This window comes from Anoplolepis gracilipes, chromosome 9, assembly GCF_047496725.1.
Source record: "Anoplolepis gracilipes chromosome 9, ASM4749672v1, whole genome shotgun sequence".
In the NCBI taxonomy this organism is placed as follows: Eukaryota; Metazoa; Arthropoda; class Insecta; order Hymenoptera; family Formicidae; genus Anoplolepis; species Anoplolepis gracilipes.
In genome coordinates, this window is record NC_132978.1 from 3,915,969 (window position 1) to 3,937,920 (window position 21,952).

The following is a 21,952-nucleotide window of genomic DNA, read 5'->3' on the forward strand; positions in this document are numbered from 1 at the left end:
CTGATAATTCGGGAGATGCACCAGCAGGCGCGATATAGACGAAATATCATTATGGCGCGTGTGATGATCGAGAAAGCTTTATCTCATGGCGGGGTGCGGACGAAGATGAGGATAAATTGTTGGTCGCTACACGTGGATGGAACGCGATAAAATGATAAGGTATCTAAAAAGCAGCTTTTCTACTGGTAAACATTTTTTGCACGATGCGCGTGGTTCTTCTCTTCGGGGTTCGCCTTGCGGTGAAACTGATGTTGAAAAAATCAATTGAATCGTATCTCATTAGGCAAAGATTTATTACAAATTGTAACGAGATTAAAAATAGCTACGTAACAAATAAATCTCAAGATCTCATTTAAACATAGGAATAATAACAAAATATTCTAATACAATTAGAGAGTCATATTTTATTAATTATCATCAAATTGCTTTTCTTGATTATCACGAGAAAGTAAAAGAAAAATGTTAAAATATTTGTCTACACTATCTACTTTTTAGATTTGAATATTTATAAATATACCTATATATATATATATATATATATATATATATATATATATATAGTTATATTTATAAATATTCAATAAATTCCGAATATTGATCTACATAAAAAAAAATAAAAAATTTCTTTATATCATTTTTATAGATGATGTACATATCAATATATCTATGTATAAATTATATACATATACATATATACATATATATATAATTTATACATAGATATATTGATATGTACATCATCTATAAAAATGATATAAAGAAATTTTTTATTTTTTTTATGTAGATCAATATTCGGAATTTATTGAATATTTATAAATATAACTATATATATATATATATATATATATATATATATATATATATATAGGTATATTTATAAATATTCAAATCTAAAAAGTAGATAGTGTAGACAAATATTTTAACATTTTTCTTTTACTTTCTCGTGATATTCAAGAAAAGCAATTTGATGATAATTAATAAAATATGACTCTCTAATTGTATTAGAATATTTTGTTATTATTCCTATGTTTAAATGAGATCTTGAGATTTATTTACAGTACATATCAATATATCTATGTATAAATTATATATATATATATATATATATATATGTATATATATATAATTTATACATAGATATATTGATATGTATATCATCTATAAAAATGATATAAAGAAATTTTTATTTTTTTTTATGTAGATCAATATTCTGAATTTATTCTACAAACAAATGAAATGTCACAGCTTTGTGATATTTGAAAAAATATATACATATTTGAATTTATTTATTTTATTTTCGTAAACATTATATCGCAAATTTGTATGATTCTTGCAGCAAAATAAATACATCACTATATATTGTGTATATAAATGAAAGAAAACATCGTATCAGATTGACTTTGAAAGATAAGTGTCATTTAATTGTCGCTAATCGCTCTGTCTCAAATTATATCTTCTAGCTACTGCAGATATAAATTTCCTGCGGTTATCAGTGTTTATTATCAATGATTATAATAGCTTAACAATTGTGAACTTTTTTAGAACTTCTTTTGAAAATAATGATATGTAAAGCATCAGAAAACGGATAATGTGAATATCGTGAATCGGATGTGCGTCGATTTCGAGTCATGACGAAATGTCGCGGCGAATTTATCGTTATCGTGGGCTGCTCGTAATTTTGCAGCTTGTTTACGATGGGGTTATCAGAGAGTACCAAAGGTATGCTCTTTCACGATTCGGGAAAGAAAAATAGGATGTGTTTTTCCCGCGGTGGTTTCCGATTACATTTACGATTGTAAGCGTAATACCGGAAAATCGAATATCTGTTATCGAGATGTACTTTAAAATGTAGTAGATACATACTCGGGTTTTCCTCGCAATTATCAGTCACGTACATATTGTTTTTTGATGATAAATAAATTATTGTTTTCAGTACTTTATCATTTTTCCCGTACGATAATCTCCGGCGCAAAATAAAAATCGATATAGTAAAGTCTTGCTGAGCATTTTACGATAATTAATATTCATTAATCTCTGATATAATTGCGCCATGTGAAACGATGATGCTTCCGTAAACTTTCATAATTGACGAATTTGATGATAATCGGATTTGGCTGCTGATTGATTACGTGATAAAATTGATGCTAATAATCTTCATTTTTTTTTTTTTTTTTTTTTTTTTTAATCTTGATACACCCTGATAATTTTCACTCTCCTTTCGTGAAAATCGCAAAATTTCTGTAGATATCTCTTTTATAGATTGATCTCTTGCTCCTGTCAGTCAAACTAATAAACACGATAAATTATTAATAGAACATGCCACCCTCTCTCTGGGCATTTTGTTTTTCGAGAAAATACATTAGATTCTTAAAGTATTTGCGGACTCTTCTCTTATCGCTTATCATGACTCTCGAATCGATTGATTTTCAGAGATGCTTCGTGGCAAACAGGTGTCTTGTTTGCTATTTTATCGCACTCTCTTATGCAAACACACACGCACTCTCTCTCTCTCTCTCTCTCTCTTTTTTTCCTTCTCTCTTTCTTTTTCTACTTTGTTTCTTTTTTATCCTGCTTTTTTCATATTTGTCCTTTATCATGATATTGATGCCATGTCCTGTCATGATTATTGATCGATTCTATGGCTGGATCGCGTTGCATCTACCACTCCCACACATTCTCCACAGTCAACAAAATGGCAAGTCAGAGATGCGGTACCGATACATGTTTTCTTTAGGTTTTGCAAAATTACTCACGCAAAAATAAATAGATCATCACCGAATTCGCGTCAGGTAAATCAAGCTTCAAATAATTGCGTTCATCTAAAATGTACATTATAAATTTTCAGGTTTTTTTCTTTTACATTAACAAAGAATTTACTTAAATTATATGTCCTAAATTTTTCATTATTCGAGAATTTATTTTTCTTTCAATATCAATCACGTAAATATGTAGATATTTTTATACAACATGATATTATAATGTGGGGTTATCAGCGGATTTAAAGTGTTTATCACATATCAAGTTCTTAATTCTTTTCACGCATATATTTTCGATAATATTTTTTAAATGTTTATCTTATTCAAACATTTTAGTCAGATCGTTGTATCATTTTCTCACTTATGCTCGATGACTAATATTCTATAGGGTTAAGATTTGTCAATTACAAGGTTGATTACGTAACGGTTCGATAATTTGTAGGTTTTCTCACCGTTTGTCGAGAGATTAAGCACGGCGTATAGAATAAAATTCAAAACTCGATATCTGCTGGATTTGACACGTGCTGAAAATGATAACGTGATAACACGCGCGATATTGCCGGTCGCGACCTCGCAAATAATTTTGTGTCGCGATGCATCATCACGTCGTCGTCAATTCGCCTCTCGTTGTTCGAAATTTGTGTTGTGTTGAAATTGAAAAACACAGGGGAAAGAGAGAGATAGAGAGAGAAAGAGAAAAGCTAGAAGTCTCTCCCTCCTTCCTCTCGAAAATCGAGCCAATAACTCGACGCTCGTCCTCGAAAATTTGTGGAACGGGAAATCTATCGCGTTTATCGCGCGATATATGCCCGATTACGCACGCATGTACACACCTATATACATGCATACGCACGTGTGTGGGAATACACGTGCTAATCGACGGCAATAATGCATGGCGCAGACGCGATCGGCACCCGGTATTCAATACCCGAATAGAAATTCCTCGCGGGGCGAAATTGCTTTCGGTCGATTCGCGCGCTCGCGAGCTCGCTCGTTTTATTCGCGCTTATTTCCCTATGGATAGTATCTTATCGTCGAGCATTATCTATCTGCCCAAGCCAATTCTGCAGACCCGTATGTATGTCTGCTTATTGTGATGCGCAGCCTGAGGCGAACGGCGATAACGGCGAGATTACGAGGCTTGTATCGTCAAAATGTAGCCGTAAATTCATTGATTTATTACACGTACAGTGTGTGCATTGTAATTAGGCCGTGATTATATTATATCATTACTTGACATTACCCGGCATCAGAAACATCTGGAAAGAAACGTTTCCATTGTGTACTCAAATTATGTTTTATCACAGAGATCAATTAGCGGAATATTCAGGTTCTCGACTTCTTCTCGGAGATTATCTAAAATTTTTTAAAGTCCCCTTCAGTGATGACGTACGTGATTTAATATTGTACAATAAGCTTGTGAGAAAGATTACATTATGATGGAAACAGTTTTAAAAAAAGTAGCGTCAAGTGGTATCGCGGATAAATCGACAGATAAGTTGATGAGAAAACAGGTTTGAAGATCCATCTATCCATGTAATTTCAGGCTGCGGGTAGGCACCAATGTAGCTACCTTATAAACCTGCAGAAGAGAGAGTTCCTTCTTCAGGGCGGTGACCCCTTGTGGCTCCAAGGTCTGAGATCGATCCCGGGGAAGCTGCAAGATCTCTATGAGATCAACAAGATCCTAGCTCATAGACCATGGCTCCTGAACAAGTCACACATAGAGGTAAGCGGTAAAAAAATTCTTATGAATTCTATTTTATCCATAATTTGTTAAATTTCCGAGAGAATTATACTTGAGAATATTGGTAAAATACGTTTGTTACAATTTTGTTTTTTATTTGCAGAAATTGACTAAGGGCGACGATAATTGGTCCTTAGCCGAGGTTGTCCAAGCGATAGTCCTGTTAGCTCACTTCCACTCGTTGTCGTCTTTCGCGTTTTCCTGCGGGATTAACGAGGAATTGGATAACGTAACTGGCCATCATTACAAGGAGAACATACAGGACAATAGTAATAAGGTACCGCCCGCCAAAGATAAGTTATCCAGCAGTCCGAAGAAAATTCCCAACGGCGATGGCAAGACCGGTATGTTATCTACTTGTCTTACTATAGATAATATTGATAACGAGAAAGGATTTAGAATTTGAATTTTTTAATCACGCTCTTTTAATTATTTATTATATACGTAATTAAATTTTACACACGACTTTGGATTTTTTACACAGAAAATATGCCGTCACCGCCGTCGTCGCCGAGCATAGTCGGCGAACAGGAAGTTGGCGTAGAGACTCTGATGGAACGTATGAAACGCCTCTCGGAAAAGTCCGAGTCCTATCAGATCACGCAGGAGGAACTTTCCAAGAGATTCGAGACTGTCGAAACGCAGTCGGCCGAGCTGGCGGCGGCGCCGCAGAGAAGTAGCTCCGTCCTCGACTCGGATATCGGTCTATTCATCGAGGATCCCACCTTCATCTATCAGGATTTCGCTAAGGTGAGGTTTACTCACCGCTACCGAAAATAACTGTCAACCGTGAAATGGCTGTCCTCACTCTCATGTCCATTAGTGTCCGTCCCTTAAGTGTGGTTTGCACGATGCTTTCTTACTAGCTACAAACGTGCTAGATAGAGGAAGAAGCGTATTAATTTACTAGCATTTTAAAATATATGATGTTTTTACTAGCATGCTAATGGCTAGTAAAAAAAGCATCGTGTGTAACTACATTTTAATTGGACTGCTTCGTCCATTTATACGGATAATATCGACGTTATTCGAGACCTTTATGTTATTCATTTGACGTTCCGACGATGATTCCGACGCGTTGTTTTGGCATGCCTAACAAGTAGTGCGTAATCGATTAGAGCCGAAAGGATATTCTCAAGGTAGCGTGTGGCTCATCCATGAATATTTAAGTCAGCTGCGCTTGCTTCGCGCTCGCGAAGCTTACGGCGACGCTCGCGTAACTGCCATGAATATTTACCGCGCGACAACAACATTGTGTATCGACTGACTCGAGGTAGCCGTGTGAAGGCGGGGCATCGACGATCATGCCACGCTTTAATTATGCGCAAGTTATGAGAAAAAAATCGCTTTGCCGGATAATCTAAGTTACATATTTCATTTTCTTGCTTTTTTCTTTGGCATGATCATTTTTCATCTCTTGTGACCTTTCGACGGTGCAATTATTTTTTTCCTCGTTTCTCGGCCCTTTCTCTTAACGCGATTCTTTTGTTTCTTTTTTTTAGCGCGGTCAACTGAACGACATACCGACCTTCCGTGTCCAGGATTACTCGTGGGACGATCATGGTTATTCCCTGGTGAATCGTCTTTACAACGACGTCGGTAACCTCCTTGACGATAAATTCAAGACCGCGTACAATCTGACGTACTACACCATGGGCACGCACAATAAGGTCGACACGTCACGCTTCAGACGGGCGATCTGGAACTACATACAGTGCATGTTTGGCATCAGGCACGACGATTATGATTACAATGAAGTGAATCAATTGCTCGAGCGTAGTCTCAAAACCTTCATCAAGAGTGCCGTTTGTTATCCAGAACGTGTCACTAAAAAGGATTACGATCGCGTCATGAGGGAATTCAAGCACAGCGAAAAGGTAAGCGTAGATATATCTCTCGAATAAGGTATTTAGTAAAATTAATCTCTTGAGAGAGTTTTTTCAAATTTTAATTTAAATTAAATGCTAATCGAAATGATACCAAAATATTTGCTTCATTAAACAGAGATTGACTGTCTTAAAATTGAAATATTTATGGTAATAAAAATAGCATCGTTAAGATGTAATATTTATCAAATTGACGTTGATAGCTTGTTTTTTATTTCAATGTTTATGACACATTTTATATTAACATTTTTATATGAAAACAACTAATTGTGAATAATAGAAGGCAATTATAAGAGCATTAGAATTTTATTTTCTCAATAATATATTGTAATTTCATGTCTCTTAAAAAAAAATTCAATTAAAAGTTATCAGATATTTTAGTTTGTTTAAACTTTTTCTCATGCGATGCTACGTAACTTTTGAATTATTTTGTCACTTGAGCAACTACTTTAACCTGCGCGCGTTTGATTAAAATAATTTAATTAAAGAATAAAAAAAAGAAGTCTTTTGTACAGTATCTTTTATTTTGAAATTGAGCGATGATCTTATCAAAGTATATGCAATTTCCACTGATAAAATGGCTGCGAAAGTTGGGTATAACTTTAAAAATATCAAGTCTTGTAGAAATTTAAATAAACAGTGATTTATGTAAATAAGTTCAGAAGTTAAATGTGTTAAATACGAAGAATACGCTTTACATAGGTTAAAAATAGCTTGCCTGTTATTTAGTTTTCGTGATAATTAAGATTAGCTCGTATGAACTATGCACTTAAAATCAACCATTTCACGTCTTTGATAAGACTTTTAACACGACGAAAAGAAAAAAAAAAATAAACATAAGAAAAATATATTCTTGCATAGGCGAGATGTTATTAAATACTGTATTTCTGTTTTTTTTTTCAGGTCCATGTGAACCTAATGATTCTAGAGGCTCGCATGCAAGCGGAATTGCTATATGCTCTTCGTGCCGTGATGCGATATATGACCTAAAGCGGAGTTTCGCGTCATCCCCTCGTCTATCTGCTGTCTGTCAGTTTGTCGATTTGTTTTCTTAAGCCACTTTTCGCGCTATCTGGATTCCCGGAACTCTGCGCAAGGCATGGAAGGAACGAATAAGCGCGAAATCATCGAGTCTCATATGGTACATCGTACATACATACATACATACATACATACATACACGCACGCGCGCGACATCATAAAGCCACTTCATCGTCGACTCGTGAATCGTGGAGATAGAGGGCAATTCACGATTTTTCACTCAGCGCTGAGGAAGGCGATAATGAAGAAACGAGAAAAGAAGAGACGAAGAAAAGGAAGATACGAGTCCGGTAGGAAGGAGAGATGCAAGGAATCGCAATATTTGGCCATTTCGCTCTTTGCGTGATCCAATAGCGAATCCAATGCGTCTTTGTTCCTCGAGCGACTTATTAATAGTCGATCGCACGTTCCGGTTCCGTCTATTCGCATAATAAAGTTAATATAATTTGCGGCGAATAGGATATAAAGATCGGCAGAATGCTTTCGTCTGCATATTTGGGAGGAGATCACAGAAAGGGAATTAAGAGGAGAGAAAGAGATTAAGTACTGCCTACAGACAAAAAAAAGGCAAGGCTGGGGATGACAAAGAGAGGAAAGATTATAATTTGTTTTGTACATAGATACTTGTATTTTTCTACGTTCGGCATCGTAGCAGACTGTTATTTGTGCGTTTCGTTTATGTTTCAGATCTGTTAAAAAAAAAAAAAACGTTTACTCTCGCATATTAGTAGCTTTCGCGTCGCGCTTTAACTTTATACACACATACAAACACACACATAATTTTCACTGCGTTTACGTTTCGATTTTTTGCGCGATTCGCCAGCAAGTCCATGGATGAACGCATCATCATGACGCGTGCATACACACGAGACAAAATTTTAGCTCCGCGCGCTCCGACGATATTTCGTTTCTACTTTTGAGTCGGGTGATAATTTATCGAGAAGTGGAAAACTAATTGTAAGACTAAATTAAATACATATATTAACGCTGAATCCGTCATCGCGATCTCGTCTCCGAGTCCTCTGTTCTCGTTGCACGCGCGCGTCGTGTGAATTATCGTCGGGGAAATGTCGAATTTTTTCGGCAACGCAGTACGCGTCAACGCGAATGGACCAAGAGAGAAAATTGTCTCTTTTGCGTTGTACATATATGCATATACATGCATATATATATATATACACACGATGCGTTTTATCTTTGTTTCATTTTGACGATTCCATATTGTAAAAACAAAAAAGAACGTGAAAGCTAACGTAAAACTGTATCTACTTACCATTCGTCATATGCATATGTCGAGCAAACCTTAGATTGTAGGACGATCCGCGATCGCGTGCAGCACACACACACACACACACACACGCACACACATACACACATATACACACACACACATTTCGGTGCATGCACGCGACCGCGGAGAGAAGCAATGCCTATCGGCTGTGTTTATTTACCGAGGGATGACGCGCTCTATTGTTGTTTAGCCGAATGCGAACCGCTTACTTTCAAGAACGAGCTGTCTTTTCATCTTGAGATTAAGACAACAGATACAACAGATAGATCGCTTTTTGAAGATTGGATAGTCATCGGCAATACGAGGAGATTTAAAGTTGAATTGAAAGTAGAACTTGAAAAATGTTTACCGCCAAGCTCGTAATGAATGACAAATATATTGATCTCGTTCGCGTATCGCATATGTCCCGTCTCTGAACGAGAAGAAAACTCGATTGCTATTTTGAATTGAAAAAAAAAAAAAATCATTGTGTATTCATTATGTGCTAATGGCTTGTAATTTGAAGGAGGGAGGAAAATGGCACAAAGGAAAGCGTGGATCGGGAATACCAAAATCATTCGAGCATTGTCCTTGAAACGAGAATCGACCGACCACGAAAACACCATCAATCTCTAGACACCCGATATCATGCGCGCGTAGGTGTTTATCAACGAATTTTCCATGCCTTCTAATAGCCTCCCTCCATAGCCTCTAATAATGATGCACTATAGAAGAGGAAGAGAGAAAGAGAGAAAGAATTTAATAGAGCGATAGGGTACGCAATGCATAATTGACGGAACCCTGTGCCTCCCTCGGTGATTAATTACGATCGTTATGACAGCGGGGACACCGAACAAACGGTGGTAAAGTGTTGTGTGCGAGGAGGATCGAGGAGAGGCTGTTTAAACACAAATCAAATCCTTATAATAGATTGTTAAGGTACACACATACACACAAAAAACGTGGCACAAACTATTACACGCGAATTATACGTGTTCTGTGATCGCATATATCTACATATATATGTATAATATACACACACATACATATAAAGCAAATATATATATATATATATATATGTATGTATGTATGTATGTATGCATGTATGTATGTGTGTGTATATATATATACATGTATATATATATAAAATACACAACATTTATATAGATACATATATACGCATATTTACGATTAACCTGGCGAGAGAAAGAGAAAGGGAGAGCGAGAGAAAGAGAGTGCGTACACGCAGAAGTTTGACAATTCTACGTATATCGTTTGTAATTATAATGTCTCTTTATTGTATAACTGTGCATGTGTGTGTGTGTATTATGTGCGGACGCGCTCCAAATAATCGATTTACTTGCATGTGTGTTCAACGATATCGGAATATTGATACTTTGGAATGCAAATTTATGAACATCCTTTGATCTCGATTAAGCAAACGGTGATAAGTGACGTATAGCGAGCAAAGACGTATGCTAAAAATTGAAACTGGCGTAATTTCGGTGAATTATGATAATTCGTGCCCCGAGAAGGGTGCGAAATAACATTTTTATTAAATATGTATAAATGAAAAATATATATTATTTTAATACATATGTAAATATATATAAAGCTTAAAAATTTTAAATAAGAACTAAAATTTTTATCTAATATATATAATAATATACAAAGTAAATTCTCTCTACCAAATATCAGAATTTCAAAATAATGTTATAAATGCGCCGTTCAAAATTTTACGAAAATGTTTACAATCCCAAATACCTGTATTTTAATCAATTATTAGATATTTAAATATTCCGATATTACACCGGTTCCGATTCTTAATCGTTGTTGTCTAGTCTACGGGAAACGATATCGAATAATATATTTCATCCAACATCCGGAGATGAATTTCTTCCGGCGATGCGAAGTCGTGTTCCAAAGTATACCAGTCCACATACGAAGAGACATGCATACACACACGTGCACGGTTTGTCGTCCGAACAATGCGGAACAAAACAGGGGTAGCAACAGCGAGACATTTCGACCAACAATGCGACGCGTTTTCTTGTTTCCTTAGACGACGCCTCTACATATCACTCCGAGAATTTAAGATAGAAAAAGAAAAACGCGTCTTGCGTGATCGCTTAGAGCTCGCCTCGCCAGAGCGGAATAGCCAAGTCGGCAGAACCAATAACTTTTTGGCGACTCAACTTTTTCTCTCATTGCTTTTGTGTCTTGTCATTGTGTTCGTGACTGGCGACCAAGAGAAGAAAGCAACGATTTTACAATTCGACACGGCGAACACTCGCAGTCTTGTTAACGACAATATTTTTCAGTTTCTTTTTCTGTGACTTCTCGTTTTTTTTTTGTTTTCTTTCTTAAATTATTTTTCGGTCTCTTTCACTTTCGAAACTCTCTTTCTCTTCTCTGCTCCCTCTTATGTATCTTTCTATTTATCTATCTTTCGTTCTCCCGAAAATTTACGAAATTGTCGATCGCGATCGACGATTCGATGAGTTTTAGAAAAATCCGGACATCTTATTTTTTTGCAAGGATACGTACGTTGATATCAAATTGTCAAAAATCAAAATTCATCATTGGCTTTTATAGTAGATTATTTCTTAATCAAACTCTCGCATCGCGAGTGCTCGCGAAGTTGAAACCAAAGAGATGTACAAGAGGAGTATTGTTACGATTACCCGAATTTCAATAGTACGTATCAGTCTATAAATTATTTACACAAGATGTGTGTTGACACATATATTTAAAAGAAAAAAACATACTCCACTATGTACTAATCGTAAATATTCGATATTTTTTACTCACGAATATTTCATACGATTACTTTACATCTGATTATTTAAGGAACAAAATTATTCGCGCGTTTAGTTTATAAGTATGATTTCTCCGACATACACAATGGTTTTACATAACTCCGATCCCCTTTTTTTTTAATTCAGTTTTAGATGACTAATAATATAGGTTTCGATGCGTATGTATTTTTGGCGCGTTATGCAATCACAGATGAGTGAATGTTCATTAATTACCATAATAATCACGTTTATTTAGGGTAATTATGTCGCGGTTTCTCGAAAGAGAGCTATTTCAACTCTTCGAATTTTATATAAAAATTATAATATATACGGATGTGTATTTTTAATACATCCGAGTTCTGTAAGGAAAAAGGAAGATTTTATATAGAGTTTTATTTATTTAACATGTTTCGAAGAAAAAGAAAAACGACGCGACGCAATCTTATGAGATCGTAGTCGAATTTTTTCCGTTCTCTCTCTCTATCCCCTTCTTTCTTCTCTTTTGAATCAGTTTTTCTCTCTTTTTCACGTTTTTTTTTAATTTATTTCTTTTGCACTATTTATATTCTATATTATTGCTTGAACATAATTGAATGTCTTTTTGAATCTTTGTTCTATCTTTCCAGCTATGTCTTTGTGTGCCCTCGCCAATTTTCGTCATTATTAGCACTGTTTATTTTACGATCAGCGAAAGAGAAAACTTCACAGTAAGTTTGTCGATGTAGGTGAGAGCAATAACGGATCGCAACAGGTGTTTGCGATAACCGTGCGCGCAGATTGATCTCATAATGTAGTAATTGCGAAAGATAGAGAAAGAGGAAAAAGAGAGTTAGAAGGGGAGACAAGAGAAGAAAATAGAAATGCGTGTGAGGCTTGTAGAGGGAGAAAGGAAATCGTCGTTGTAACGAGAGAAGGGCGTTGTATCGATTACAGACAACGTCTGCTCCATATCTTTTTTTCATTGTTTTTTTTTCTTTTGTATTCTAAATGAGAGAAATTCTCATCAAATTCACTTGTGAATGCCGCTTTAGCGAATCATACATTGCGGCAGATTATAATTTCGCGATTCTAAGAAGAGAAATACGGTAGGAGAACAAGAGAGAAACAGAGAGAGAGAGAGAGAGAGGGAGGGGGGATGAGATATAAAAAAATGTAGAAGAAATCAAGATTTTTATGTAATAGCGATTAAGTCGTGCGTGCCGTACATAAGTAAATGCTTTTTTCAGTGGGATACGATCGAACATCGATATCTTTGATTTTCACATAAAATGAAACATAAAATGGTCGCAAAGTCAGCGAGATACTTGAAAGACGTTTCATGCACGTCGTTATCCTATCTTTAAATAGATAGAAAATCTTTTGAATGGATTTCAGAGATGTCTATGTAACTCCTTTTATCAGAAAGACAAAGAGATCTCTGATGGCATCTGATCGTAGTCCTACTTTTATCAATTTCTCTGTTTCTCTCTTGGACACGCGAACCAGAGCGTGTCGAGATTTCGAGTCGAGTTGATGCCTCGGTAAAGTATATAGTGAGAATATTGGAGGTGGACGAGTAGAGAAAGAGAGAGAGAGAGAGAGGGAGAGAGAGAGAGAGAGAGAGAGAGAGAGTGTGAGTGAGTGACAGAGAAAGAAGCGTTGTGTGGAGTAAAGAATTTTTAAAAAAGTAAGAAAAAAAAATAAATTTTTATGTACATATATATAGACATTGAATCGGGTCTAAGCTCGTCGTCCACAGTTGTCTCAAGTGGGTACTCTCAAGAGAGAAAGAGAGAAAGAGAGAGAGAGAGAGAGAAAATGCACGAGCAAAGCAAAACCGAGTGTCCACCTCCGAAAGTCACAAAAAGCATATTAAAAATAGTACATGCCACCGTATCGGGAATGATTGTGTGATAATTACAAGTGATTTGACCAGGCCCCCCTCCTCTTCCCGATTATTAAACGAATTACTATCATGAAGATTTTTCTTTAATTGCACATCACTTGAGTAAATGGATGTAGGAGCGTAAAAGGAGGAAAAAGTTTTCTCCTCTTCTCGTTTTATGCTCTCTAGATTTAGTCCTCGAATTATACGCAAGAGAGGAACGTCCTTTCTGATAGTAATTCGCTGATTACACCGACGAGATGAGAAGAGATTTCAAAAGACATTTGACATCAGAGAGATGGAATTCCTCGCGCGCGATGCTCGTCGTAACATCTCTGTCATGTTGATTCGATTAAGCGTCGCGGTCGTAGCCTAATCTTATCATGGACCGATACGAGCTCGCGACCTCCCATCGAGGGAGGTAACTTTTAACTTAGGAATTCCACGGAAGTTCAGTTCCCGCTAATCTGCGTATTGTCCGGCGATAAGCCAGTTTTTCGTCGTATATCGTGTGTGAAAATTTGAGCGATTGCCGTTGTAAGCGCGGCTCCCATAGGGGGGGGGGGTCGTATGTGATGTGATTTCTTTTATATCATAACGAATAATGAACACTAAGAAATATTATAGTTTCATATAAGCGATATGTTATTTGTCATTTATTTTATCCCTTAATAAATGATGTTATATAAAAAAGACAATCTCTGTGTTGATGGCGTTTTTCTGTATTTTACACCTCCCTAAAATTTGATACAACTATGTATTTCGTTGCGATATCAAAAGATGGATTTATTTGTAACGTTGATTAGGTTGATTATTTTTAGTTTGGCCTTAAATTAAACTAAATTAAATTTAATTTAAAATTATAATTATACATCCTTTTTATTTGTTCATTTTAATAATTTTACTACTTTTTTCACTCATTTTTAAATAGATTATAAGAGGATTAGAAAGAGGAGACAGCGATGATTCTCTTATCTTACATTTATTCGCCGACTATCAGCATTGTTACAGCACGCGTTACATGACACCAAACATCTAAGTTGTACTCGATTAATACTAATGATTACTCACTCGCATAACTCACTTTTGCATAAAATATTTCCATTATGAATTTAATTGCTTTGCTTTATCCGCGGCGATATTTACAGAATACTTTGCAAATACCTTACACTTTAGGCAGCCTTTCATAGAGAAATAAAGAGAGAAAAAGATAGAGAACGCATTTACATAGTGTGTTTAAAAATCATTCTGTGCATGAATCGAACATTTGGATCTCGTGCGAGAGTAGCATAAATGTGCTCGATGGTAGAGATATCGGCGATTATTATCGCTGATATATTAAATGATTTAGTTCTCTAAACGTAGGACGGAAGAGTTCATCGTCTATCGTCATAGATTCAATGTACTACTCTCTTAAATAGAACTGGTATCAGTTGAAGTAGAATTAAAGGTTTAGTGCCTGACAGATTGCTATCTTGCAATGCTCTGGCTTCTCGTAACAATTGATGACTCGACATAAAAAAAAAGACTGTGTGTATGCGCTGAAGACAAAAAAGTCGAATAGGAAAAAGCACACTTTGTCAGATAATTTTCAAGACGAGAGAAAAAAAAATATAGAAGAAAAGGAAGAAAGCTTTCTTTCTTTCTTTGTACATCTTAAATTTTTTTCATAGATTATACTTAAGTTCTTTTACAGCATCTCGGTAATTTAAATGAAAGTTTGAGAATAAAACGTTTACATTCTATTTACGTAAAATGTTCAATTATTTGTAACAACATTAAAACTCGCTGTCAAACAGCCTTAACTTTTCAACTCGATCTTGATTGCATCATGTCAAAGAATTTCCTTTGACAAAGTCGACAATTAATATGTATGTGAGTTTGTTACAACTTTTCTCAATTTAGGATTTTATATACATGGTGTCCGGTAATTACCGCCCCACCTTTCTAGGGATAGAGCAGGTCAAACTGAACATAAAAGTTCTCTAGCATTTTGCGATTTGCACGGACACCCTGTATATTTCTTATATTGAATCACGTTATCTCCCAATATTATTTGAGTAAAGTATCAGAGATAGACTTACAATTAGTCTCAAATTAATTAGATCGTTTTGTACAAAACTTGTGGCCAAAAAAAATCACTTTAGAGCATTTTACTTTATCAATTAGTTATCAGTATCACGTCAATTTTTCGACGGACTTATCAAATGTGTGCGAAAAAGCGACACATGTCGGTTTACAAAAAGCGTTTAAGCTCTTTTCATAATCGCGAACGTCAGAAATGCGACGAACACTTTTATTAAATATTGTGCAAAATTGTTTGAATGCCGACACGGCAGGAGTCTTTATGAATCGATCGTAATTGCTTTTCATGATGCGCACGTGTGTGATACACTTTGTAATTATTCGATTAATGTCATCGAGATTCGTCTTACTAAAGACGACGCCTCTCTAATTGCCGTCATAGTCATGCGGCGGTGCGTGATGATGCATGTGGATGTGTGGAGGCAATTCGACTACAGGTACGGTCAGGCTGCTTCTCTGTAACATGAGTATACAATAATTACATAAATATTAACTTGGATAACGTAGCAGTCGCCTATGTAAAATTTTTGAAAATTCGAGAATTTTCCATAATATTATATTGTAATACACATCCATGTTCCTTTTTATACATATAATCGTAAATTTATCAATATTTATATATTTTTTAAATTATTACTTAATTATAATGTTGTGTTTAATACAATTAAATTTAGTATGTTTAATTCATATAATATTAATATTAATTATGTATTAACGATATTGATTTTATTAATTCTTGACTTGATTAATTATTTATTAATGATATTGATTTGATTTTTTTTTTGCGGGTTTTAGAATTTTGTAAATTAGAAACCAATGTTTACTTTTTGTAGTTTACAACAAATTCTGAAATGTTTTTAACACGAAATTCAATAAACGTTGACATTTTAATCATACATTCATAAAATTTCTATCTTAATATTCTATCGTAATATTACGTGAATATTATGTGAATTTTTCCCCAGAAAGAATGGTATAATAAATTCTGTGTCTGTTCTGACGGAAAGTAAATCCGCTCATTAATTAAAGAACATTTGAATGAAATTATGAGCTTAATGAACATGGGAATATAGAAGCTCGGTGAATATAAAATATAATTGAATAATGATATAACGGGGAGGATTGACTTCTCTCCTGGATAAAGCTGTGATAATGCGATATAAAGTCGGTTTCGAATATGAAAGATAAGAATATCAGTTTGACCAAAGAGAAGATGATTAGAGAAATGTATCATTTTCAAAATCTTTTTTTTTTTAAAGAGTATATCAAGGTAATTATATTTCGTATATATATTGTATTATATTTTCATTCCACGATAAGTTTTTAATGAAAATTAATTTTCGAATAAATATTTTAGAAAAAACATTTTTGATGTTTTTTTTTATATATTTTGAGTTAACAGTTTAGTTCAATTTTTATTTACATATGAGACAAATATATTATTTTTATTATTATTTTATTACGTCATTAATTGATTTCTATTTACTTTATTGTGTTGGCATTTTGAAAAAAAAGGCATCAACTAATAGATTAATAATCAATAAGCGATAACGAAGCTTATATACTTGAGATCTTATCCCGTTTATGGGAGTGGCAGTGGGATTGTCCGGCGGATAGCCGATCACGTGCGTGGAGCATTTATCGCAGGTACGTCGTCGTCGAGACGACGCGTGGCAACGTAAGGCACGACAAAGCTCGCGTGCCATTTCCGAGCAGAGTGATTCTTGCTGTTGATTCGATTGTTGTTGATGTTGCTGCTGGCACTGTTGTTGCTGCTGCTGTTGCTGCTGTTGTTGCACGGCCTGAGAAATCCCCTGAAGAGAACCGGAAGTAGGTGTCGAAGGGATCGGAGGCCTTTGCTACATCAGAACGAATTATTTGTGCTGTTGTTGATGCGATTATTAAAAATAAATTAAAGGTAAGAAATACAATATATAAAATTTATTATGATATAAAAGGATATTTTAGAATTAGCGACAAGTGAATAAATAATATTATTTATCATTGTGAAATATTTTTCCAGTTATAAACCGCATTTACGATATAAGTGAAAATAAAATAATCGTCCAATTTAAAAGAAACTTAATATAACAGAATTAAATAATCTGTATCTTAATTATAAACATAAAAAAAAATATTAAATCTTAAGATTTCTTGGTCTCTCTCAATATATTCCATGATAATAAAAAGTTAATTTTCACTTTTTGCTAATTCATCTTATATCATGACTCACGAATAGAATTATTAATGATATTTTTGCGGCACATGTATAATTACTAGTTTGAAAATAATATATCAGAAAAAGCTTGCTTGTGTGGTTAAGCAAGCAAATTCGTAAAAAGTTTTCGCACTAACGGAACGGACCTCTCTTCGCAACTGAGTTTGGAGCGAGTTGAAGTCGAGCGGCATGCTTCAATGGATGAGCTCATGCTGATACGGTGAGATCCATGGCGTAGCGATGAAACAAAGTTTAGGGAACGTCATGCCATGCTTACGTATGAACGAACGTCATGCATATCTCTCAACTATCCAGTTATAAGATCAATCGTCCGGAAATGATATCCTTGAAAACTTTCGCCTCTCATTATATCTAAAAATCTTTTGACAAGATTTTGCAGCATTTTACAATAAGTAATTTTAAATTACAACAGCGCAACGAAAAAATAGCTTGAGAATTAAGAAGGAACTCTATGGATCATGTTAATACATTTCGAGATTTATAAATTTGACAAAGCACTTTTAGTCTTTAAAATTAATAATTAATTTGTGAATTGAAGTGTAGATTTGGTTTGTAAAACATACAATTTAATCTTAAAATCATTAATATTACTTTATATTGAATTAACTTTTTTTATAGTAATTGTATATAAAAATTCATGAAAATGAACATTTTTATTCTACAAAACAGATTACTTACTTTAACTCAAATTAATTTATTATTAATTTTATATTTTAAAAGGCTAAAAATGTGCAATATCAAACTTATAAATCTCAAACTGTATACCTAAATGTATTCACTGTATTCGATGTATTAACTTTTGACATGAATATCTATAAATCCTTCTTAAACTCAAACGAGCATCTATGTCGAGAAATTGGTTCTCGAATTGAGTCGTGCAATGCGAACGTGCTGACGACGATTTATCGAAACGTATTTCAACGTTGATTTTCGAGACCGATACACTCACTCGTTCCGCCGGTGCATTCCTCCTGGAATTGTAACAGAACTCGAAGATCGCTATGAGCACGGCAAATGCCAAACCGCACAATAAGACCACAAAGACTCCACCTAAGCAGAAACAAGATGTGACTCTTGAGCAGATGCATAAAACATTGATAGATTTTTGAGAACTAAATACTTCGATATATATAAATACAGGGTATCCCATGGGAAAATGTTGATACTAATCAGCTGTCATTGTTGAACGTCAGCAGCTGTAATTAAAACAAAAATTGCGTTGAAGAAAGGAATGTCTACAGTTTTTAATAGATATAAGTAAAATTTAACAAAATGTTTATCAATTTATTTTATTTATGGAAAATATCCTAATAGTTACACAAGCTAATGATAAATATTTTCAAAGTGTGTACCATCTGAATTTGTACAAAAATCAATTCTTTTAGGAAAACTCAAAAACTTTTTCTAACATATCATCTTTTATGTTTCTTACAACTATTTTAATAATTGATTTTAATAATTAATTTTACATAATTACACTTTGAAAATATTTAACATTACCTTATGTGATTATTAGTATACCTTTCATTAATAAAATAAACTGATAACAAACATTTGTTAAGTTTTACTTATAGCTATTAAAAACTGCAGACTTTCCTCTCTTCAACAATAATTTGTATTTTAATTATAACTGCAGACATTCAAAAATGACAGCGGATTAGTTTCAACACTTTCCCACGAGACACTCTGTATAATCAAATAATTAAATAATTTGATATGCATAGACTTAAAGCTTAAAATAATCTATTAGTAAATATTAATGTTGCTAGAAAATATATACAATTAAATTTGAATGTATATTTTAAACATTCAGCGATTTCTGTCTCCTGTAAAAGATTTATGTCTAACAGTTATTTTCATAAAAATGATAAGAGAGAATGAACAAGAATAACACACAGAATATCCGCGAATGTAACGAGGCATTCCTGAATTATGATCTTGCGACGGGAAACTCATGGCGTGTATAATTTAGACTTTATGCGCTATTCTAGAAGAAAAACGTTTACCTATGTTGTCGACACCTAGAGAGTTGGCTTTACTCTCCTTTCCCTTTTCTGTCCTCATGCAAGTATCTCCAGGACTTTTCCACCATTTGTCATATAACATCTGAATTTCACCTTTCTCTTGCAACTCCAAAATTGCCAGAGATATTTTGTCTCGCCATGGTGAACCTGAAGATTTTTCAAACAATTAATAAAAACAAAACTTTTTGAGAATTATAAACATTGCTACGGTAAACATGATGAAATATTTGTTACATGCATTTTACATTTGTTTTAAAAAAGAAATTAAAATTATATTTTATACGTATATGAGACAGTCAATATATACCACAGGATACAGTGTACATCAGATGTTAGTTTTGGAAAATAGAATAAATGTTGTGAAAGTTATCGTAAAATTAAGGAAAATATTCTCAAATATTGTTTCAATTAAAAATTGTTTTAAATTTGTTGATTATATTTATTAATTGCTCGTTTAAAATAAGTGAACTGTTATAAATTAGCGTAAAATTGTAAAAAATATATTTTTACAATTTCTTTACACACACAAAAAATCTATAACATATATACGAATACACTTACCCATGGGCGTAGCGATTCCATATCCTTTTGTGTCCAAAAGACCGCCGATTTGTGTGAGATTGCAGTTTCTTTGGACAATATAATCCAGCATGGTCGACTCCATCAAAAAGGCATAGTCACCTTGGAGAACCCGTTGGATACCCTCTTCGTAAGTTGGCACGAATACCGATGGCTTCTTGTTTTCCATGAATCGCCACATTTTCTTGTACGTTTCGATCATCGAGTCCTTGACCAAAAAGTATGAAAAAAGTCAGATTCTATTGTCATCATTATAACTCACTATTATATAATATATTGTGCGTGTTATCGTAAATGTATATCGATCAAACATTATTCCATAATTTAGGCTCCTTTCTTAAACTTAATAATAGAAGTAAAAAATTATGTAAATTCTTTTCTTGCATTATCTGCCGAAGTAAATTAACTGTTCAGTATTCCATTATTCAATAATATATAGATTAGTAAAACATATTAAACAAACTAAAGACTTTTTCGATTTACAAATTAATACTAAATAATTGCAAATATTGAACAATGGTCATAATGTTTCATTTTTCGTTGAAAATGAAAAAGGCAGATTGAGTCATATTGTCCAAAATATAGCAAAAAAAAGAAATTTCGGTATATTTTTTATATTTTAAATCCATTCTGTCAAACACGAGTAGTAGCATATGAAATGTCATACTTCGATAGTCGCAGACGAAAAAAATGTTTTATCGTCTTTAACCGTCAATAAAAGAGCAAACTCGGCGTGAAAACGCAACATAAACAGAAACAATTATCATAATAATCGCAAAAAAGTTACTTTTGCATCGATCGCTTTTATATCGTGCAATCGTTGTTTGATCAAGGAGTTATAAATTTACCACAAATTTGCATGAATATTAATATACAATGCAGGATAAAATTTCTTTATATAAACAAGAGCTATAGCTTTTTTTTGCATTATTAAAAAACATAAATCTTAAAAATATTTATAGAATGATGTGCACATGGAGGAATAAGACATCGTAGTTACATGTTTAGATTTTATAGATTGATAATATTATACAGATACTAGTGCTATTAGCATTATTAGTCTATCTTTTTGCGAATACATAAGCAAAAAAATATTAATTACCCTGAAGAAAGTCATTGTGCTTCCGCTGTCGAGAGTCCCATACGCAATGTCAGTTTGGCTGGCGAGATCTTCGGCGTTTTCTATCGGCGTGATCATCCTTTCTACTGTGAGAAAAGCTGCCAGATTCGCAGTATAAGACGAGATGATAATCAACGTGAAGAACCACCATATGCCACCCACGATACGCGTGCTCGTAGCCTGATAAAGCAATTGTTTTTATGAAAATGCATCAGATATTACAAAAAAAAACGTATATTAATATAGCATAATTATAGCCAACTGCCAAACAATGGCGAATACACATCGAAATAATGGTCGATAAAAATTTGAATTATAAATGTTATACAGTGTTCGGAAAATGGCTATACACCTTATACTATTAATTGTATTTAATTAATAACATAAGAGCATAAAATATTGAAGCTACTATCAAAGATTTCATCAGAGGCCATCAAAAGAGTTCAAGAAAGATCAAAGAGTTGAGGAAAGTTTTTGATAACAAAATTAATGAGTTAAAGCTTGTTTCATGAAGGTCACTTCCAGCGTCTTTTGTAAACAAAA

At 34.0% G+C, this 21,952-nt stretch overlaps 2 protein-coding genes across 9 annotated transcripts in view; one reads left to right on the forward strand and one right to left on the reverse strand.

The window, feature by feature from the left end:
* Sesn (Sestrin) overlaps window positions 1-14,060 on the forward strand; it is a 187,898-nt gene extending 173,838 nt beyond the window's left edge. For all 3 annotated transcript variants that reach the window (XM_072898804.1, XM_072898806.1, XM_072898805.1), the window contains 5 exons: window positions 4,303-4,485; window positions 4,607-4,847; window positions 4,988-5,253; window positions 6,006-6,380; window positions 7,293-14,060. In XM_072898804.1, coding sequence (XP_072754905.1) covers window positions 4,303-4,485; window positions 4,607-4,847; window positions 4,988-5,253; window positions 6,006-6,380; window positions 7,293-7,379 — 1,152 coding nt within the window. In that variant the 3' untranslated portion in view covers window positions 7,380-14,060. The remainder of the gene's footprint in view (window positions 1-4,302; window positions 4,486-4,606; window positions 4,848-4,987; window positions 5,254-6,005; window positions 6,381-7,292) is intronic.
* A 267-nt stretch (window positions 14,061-14,327) lies between these two features.
* The window catches only part of LOC140669196 (glutamate receptor ionotropic, kainate 2), a 140,568-nt gene continuing 132,943 nt past the window's right edge, over window positions 14,328-21,952 (reverse strand). For 4 of the 6 annotated variants that reach the window (XM_072898798.1, XM_072898800.1, XM_072898797.1 and 1 more), the window contains 6 exons: window positions 21,392-21,589; window positions 20,272-20,497; window positions 19,693-19,857; window positions 18,636-18,736; window positions 17,013-17,306; window positions 14,328-15,903 (listed from right to left, as the gene is read on the reverse strand). In XM_072898798.1, the coding sequence (XP_072754899.1) occupies window positions 15,814-15,903; window positions 17,013-17,306; window positions 18,636-18,736; window positions 19,693-19,857; window positions 20,272-20,497; window positions 21,392-21,589 (1,074 nt within the window). In that variant the 3' untranslated portion in view covers window positions 14,328-15,813. Of the gene's footprint in view, window positions 15,904-17,012; window positions 17,307-17,811; window positions 18,046-18,635; window positions 18,737-19,692; window positions 19,858-20,271; window positions 20,498-21,391; window positions 21,590-21,952 lie in introns of those variants that run through there. The other 2 variants (XM_072898802.1, XM_072898801.1) reach the window with 2 other exon arrangements.